Raw genomic sequence first — 5,634 nt, 5'->3', positions numbered from 1 at the left:
CACTGGGGACAAGATGTTTTTTTCCTGATTTTCAGTGTTTCATAAACCCACCTTCACATTTTATTTGTACAACAATGGGCTTATTCATTACATGCATCACTCAGTTTCTTTCTTTCCTTCCCAACCCACTTTCTCCCAACCCCCTTCTTTATTTTGTGGCACCAGGATGAAACCCAGTATATTGCAAACACCAGGCAACCTCTACCATTGACGTTCACTAGCTCCTGAGAACTGTTGAAGGGGTATTTTGATTTTATATATTATTTTGGTTACAAGAAAAATGAGTAAGACGGGACTAGTAAAAATGCTTATGCTGAAAAATTAAATCAAAGAGTAGTTTATTAAAAAAAAGAATCAAAACAGAAACTCTAAGTACCAGTGTGTACATTGTACACATTTAAATGACTCACAAGAATGAAGTTTTGTTTTTCATATATAGTAAGATCACACCACCTTGTTGTTTATCAAAAGATGTTCAAGAATTCTGCCTCCAAACCACATACATGACTGCCATTTTAAACAGACTGCATTTCAAACATGCAACAACGCCACTGGTAATAAAGCTTTGGAATGGGTGCTCACGCTATTATTTCACTACAAACGAGATAGAAAGCAAGATAAGTTGAGAATTTATTCTAAAGTATAATGGAGGTTGTCATCGTCTACACCAGCACTCCTCATTCCTCTGCTGCCATTTTTAGCAAGTACTCTTTGTCAATCTTGAAGAGCCTCCATCCCTCTTCACTGGACAGGTCAGAAGCACCTCTTCGTTTGTAGAAGTTGATAGATGGTTCATTCCATTCTGCTACCAAGAAGTGCATACTGCTGCAGCGACACTTCATGGCAACCTAGTACAAGAGAGAAAACATAAGCCCAGTGACATTTCATCCACTTGCCAAGACCCAATTTTGATTCATTCATTACAATAACCCAAAAACTCTTACAAATTCAGAAGCCTAAGTCTAGGACAGCTGGGTGTGTTGGGCCACAACTATAATCCCAGCACTAGGGAGGTGGAGACAAGCTTGCGGCCAGCCAGGCCTACAATAATGAATACTAGATCAGCCTGGGGTATACAGTGAAATGCTGGTGAACATACCTGGCTTAGATTCTTCAAAATTTCTGATCCTATACCAAAGCCTAAAAGAAAGAAATACAATTTAACTTAGTCATTTTAATGCCATAGAACTCCAATTTCTCTTTAAACTGCCTCCAATACCAAAGTTAACTGTACCTCTGTAATCACTCATCACAAAGAAGTCTTCAAGATACAGTAACTTTCCAATCCATGGGTCATAAGTAAAATAGTACATGGCGAAACCAACAATGCTGTGTCCTGTAATAAGAGTATTCCATGAGATACAGAGAAGAAAAACAAACCATTCAAGCTGTATTGGCAGAATCAGAAGCCTATCATAGATTTTAAGAAAATATACATGCATGCATCACGGAAACAAGTAGCCATGAACGGGATTGCCTCTTCATGTTTATGCTAGCACAGTGCAGACCAATGATGGACGATCTCTCTGGTCTCAGACATGTATTTGCAAACAGCACACATTAGAGCTAGCTGAAGCTAGGCTACACCTGTGGACTGGCCAGTCTGCAGTCTGCTGCACTCACACTCAGGAAGTGAGAACACTTTCATTACTTGCCAGAGCAAAATTGCCACGGACTTAAACTAAACACACACATTATTCACATCCTAATGACATACTGGTATGTCAGCTTGGCAAAAGTTGGGTTTACACAGCAGTTTAGAAGAGGAAATATTTGTAGTATACCAACTCTTGCTTCCTTACAGTTTGAACACCAGGCCAAAAGTACAAAGTTTACTTTCAGAACTTGCCTTCCCACACATACATTTCCAGTTTACTTTCCCCAATTTTTAAGGCAGGAGAAGTAGCAGTAACGAGAAACAGGTGTTACGTAACACCCACGTACTTTTAAAAGCTAACTCATCCCTTGGGTGTTCTGATTACCGCCTAGCCTAGGGAACAGACGTCAGAAGAAAACTGAAGAAAGCATCCACCCAAACAACTTCCCCTTTTAGCCCTGTTCTGACCAGTCAACAAGGGTCACCAAAAAAATATATAAATAAAAATAAAAATAAAAAACAATTAAAAATTGACTCCCTCATGAGGAGTGTCAATTCAATTCCAAATGAAGGCAATGGTTGCAAATTAAACTTTCTAGCCATTTTCTATTTCTTTGCAAACAGACAGGAAGCGAATATAAGTTTCTGATCTACCATGTTTTAAGTGTGTGATAATAGGACCTTACCTCATTTATCATGATCATCTACTTTATTGTGTAAAGGATCTTTTAGTTACCTCCCCGCCCATCCATGTACACAGAAGGGCCATGTACATGGCGAAGCTAGAGACTGTAACCTGAGGATTGGGACAAATTAAAGAAAAAAATGTGATTTAACACAATTACAAAAAAAGGTTAGGTTAGGGTCAAACAAAAACCATTTTTATGAAACCGAATTACAATAAATGACATTATACCTAACTTTTCCGGGTTTCCACAGCAGTCTGTTACTTGCTCAAACAGCTCTCTTAACCCGCCCTATTATAAAGTACTGCGCATACATTTTCTTTTTCCTCAGTCATTTGTACACTGGCTGGCTGTTATTTCTGGCCAACTTCTCAGTAACTTCTGCCCGTGTAGTCACGGGTTCTGCACAGTAGACTCTACGATTTTGATACAACACTCGCTCTCTCTGGCTTCTGGACAGGGAAAAGGCATTACCTTCAGGGGTCCAGTGCTCTTTAGGCACTTCTGCAACCAGGCAGTGGTAGAAGGGGTGCTCTCCGAAACCATCCTCTAGGAGATCTGTAACATGGGGGAGGAGGAGACAGTGTTGACTTTGTAAGTGTCAGGTAACAGCTTGTTTCCTCCCTGCTCCACTCCTAGCCCTACCCCACCCCACCCCATCCCCACCCCCGGCCATGACTTTGTTACCTTTCTCAGTTAACATTACTTGATCTTCCATGTATTCATATTTAGCCAGTTCCTGGGAATAATACATACAAAAAGAAAGGACAATGAAAGTCCTGTCCAGCCCGGCCAGCTCACAGAAGGGGAAATGGGGCAGGCGGGGTCGGGTGGTGACTGGCGCGGAACCTGACCCGGGCTGGGGTAGGCGGGCTGGGCAACATCTCAGAACCGAATAAGTGGACTCCCAGGAAACGCAGCTTCCCCCACCCTCCGCCCTACGGAGAACCCGGCCTTTTCCCTACCTTGATCAGTCGCAGGATGTCACTGCAGTCGGAAGCAGTGGCTGGACGGATCTTGAATTTAGCCATTTTCGTCTTTTGCTTTTCTTCCCTTTGCGCACCAGGCCCCTGTACTTGAACAGCAGGAGGAGGTGGTTCCTCATTCGTCTCCCGGGAGCGTCCTCTTCTCAGTCAGGCTGGCACCATGACCCGGCGAACCTCAGAATAAGACAGAAAACTGGCAGACTTGCTTTGAAGAGCTACGCAGTAAACTGGGGCAAAGCCTTGCCTTTTAAGTCCGCAGAAGCTCCTCCTCGGGGTTGTGAGACAGAGAGATCACAACCAGTAAGGCTGCGAGTCCGTGGGAGCCCGACCCTCTTTTCTGGGCACGGCCCACTTCCTGGCTTTCTCGTGACTGTGAAACCGATGGCGCAAATCGGGAGGGCGGGGCAGGGCGAGGGGCGCCGGAGCCAGCCTCGAGTCCTCTAGCGGCGCCTGGTGGACCGGTCCAGGAAGCCTGAGTGCCCGCATGTGCCCTAGTAACCTTTGTAAATAGAAAATGAGGATTGCCTCTGTGACCCCCGACATTGCGGAGTAAAGCAAACTCACAAAGCCTGGCTTTAGGGGATGACAGAAAGATTAGAGCAGCCATTCTCAAAGTGTGGTCCGGAGGTATAATTTTTTTCCTTTTCCCCTTTTGCTGTAATTTTCCACAAGCAGTTCACTGCTGTGAGGTGATGTCATCGTTTTCATGACTAAAGGAGTGAGTGTGTGTGTGTGTGTGTGTGTGTGTGTGTGTGTGCGCGCGCGCGCGTCTGGATCTTTTTTTGTTTTGTTTTTGAGACAGGGTCTCTCTGTGTTGTCTTGGCTATCCTGGAACTCACTGTGTACAACAGGTTGTCCTAGAATTCACAGATCACAGAGACCTGCCTGCCTCTGCCTCCTCAGTGCTAGGATTAAAAGTGTGTACCACTATGCCCTGCTTTTCTTGTATTCTCTCGAATTTTCTAAGGTCAATTCTTAGGATAAGTCAATGTATTTCCTTCTAGTGCAGTAGTTCTCAACCTGTGGGTCGAGACCTTGGGGGGAGGTCAAACAACCCTTTCACAAGGGTCACCTAGGACCATCAAAAAACAGATATTTATGTTACAGTTCATAACAGTAGCAAAATTACAGTTATGAAATAGCAATGAAAATATTTTATGGTTGGGGGGGTCACCACAACATGAGGAACTGCATTAAAGGGTCACAGCATTAGGAAGGTTAAGAACCACTGTTGCAATGGCTAGATTTAAATTTCTTTTTTACTTCTCCTTCCTTATTTCCTTCTTAAACAAACCTCTGTTCTTCACTGTGGACTTTCCTTCTGACTGAAGGATATACTTCATAATTTCCTTTAATGAAAACTTTCTTGGTTTTGTGCATTATATATGTCATCTTACATTACTGAAGGATTTCTTTCACTGCTAATAGATTTTGAGGTTTGGAAGTGTTCTTTCAGCACACTGATATCTGACCACCTCCTGGCTTCCTTTGCTGTGGAAAGCTGGTGTGACCCTTACTTGCTCCAGTCCATGTACTTCTTTTGTTTCCTTCAACTTTTTATTTTGAAATAATTCTAAACTTAGAGTGTGTGGTGATATCACTACTTAAATGACTACAAGAATGTGTCCCTCTGTGTTACGTTTTCTAGGCTTTTCATAGGTAAGCTCACTGGAGTCACTAAATTGTAGATGTCCGGAAGTCAAAATATTTGGGGACAGTGGGGTTTGCATATTCCTGGATCATGTCTACTGGAATAAGTATCCAAGTCTCTAAGGAATGACTTTTCTTTTGCAGACTTTCTTGAACAGACCCTGTTGAGAGCCCTGCTTCCATGGCCTTGCCTGGGTTCCATAATCAATCAGGCTTTTTTTTTTTTTTTTTTTGTAGTGAGAGAAAGCATCAGATGGTCTCCAACATCAGGTCTGTCCTGTGAGGTGTTGAACATGGCCACTCCTAACATTTAGTAAGTGACTTTGTCTTTATTAACTAGTAATATCCTGTATGTAGAAATGAAAGCTGAAAGGCATTTTCTGTTACCCCTCCCACTTTCCTGTGACTCAATGCATTAGTGAGTCACCATGAGAGCTTATGCAATGTTTTTTTTTCCCAAACAGCTTTAAAAATAGCACTCATTCTACATGAGTTAATGCCAGTGATGTCTTTCCTGACATGGATGACCAGGCCCTTCCCTCCTTTGCTTCTGTTTAGAATGCTGGAGCACTTCCAGGAGTTTTGTTATCTATTTACTGCTAGCAATACATTAGACTTACATGACTCAGAATCAAGAATAGCTTCCTGCTGAAGCAAAACTTTTCTATTTAAGTTGGCAGTGTTTAAGGATGGTGATTAAGCCTAGCATTTAGGG

The 5,634-nt window shown here is 42.7% G+C and overlaps 1 protein-coding gene across 1 annotated transcript; it reads right to left on the bottom strand.

Moving 5' to 3' along the window:
• Nucleotides 1-321: 321 nt before the first annotated feature.
• Nucleotides 322-3,504, bottom strand: Sat1 (spermidine/spermine N1-acetyltransferase 1). The gene is made up of 6 exons (XM_059250244.1): nt 3,249-3,504; nt 2,971-3,022; nt 2,758-2,841; nt 1,235-1,336; nt 1,100-1,140; nt 322-848 (listed from the first exon to the last, which is right to left on the bottom strand). Exons 1-6 carry the CDS (start codon nt 3,312-3,314, stop codon nt 678-680), a joined length of 516 nt encoding a protein of 171 aa, XP_059106227.1. The 5' UTR covers nt 3,315-3,504; the 3' UTR covers nt 322-677.
• Between the last annotated feature and the right edge of the window lie 2,130 nt (nt 3,505-5,634).

Source organism: Peromyscus eremicus, chromosome X (genome assembly GCF_949786415.1).
Source record: "Peromyscus eremicus chromosome X, PerEre_H2_v1, whole genome shotgun sequence".
Classification (NCBI taxonomy): domain Eukaryota; kingdom Metazoa; phylum Chordata; class Mammalia; order Rodentia; family Cricetidae; genus Peromyscus; species Peromyscus eremicus.
Note: the sequence above shows the minus strand (reverse complement) of the source record. Positions and strands in the feature narration are given on the sequence as shown.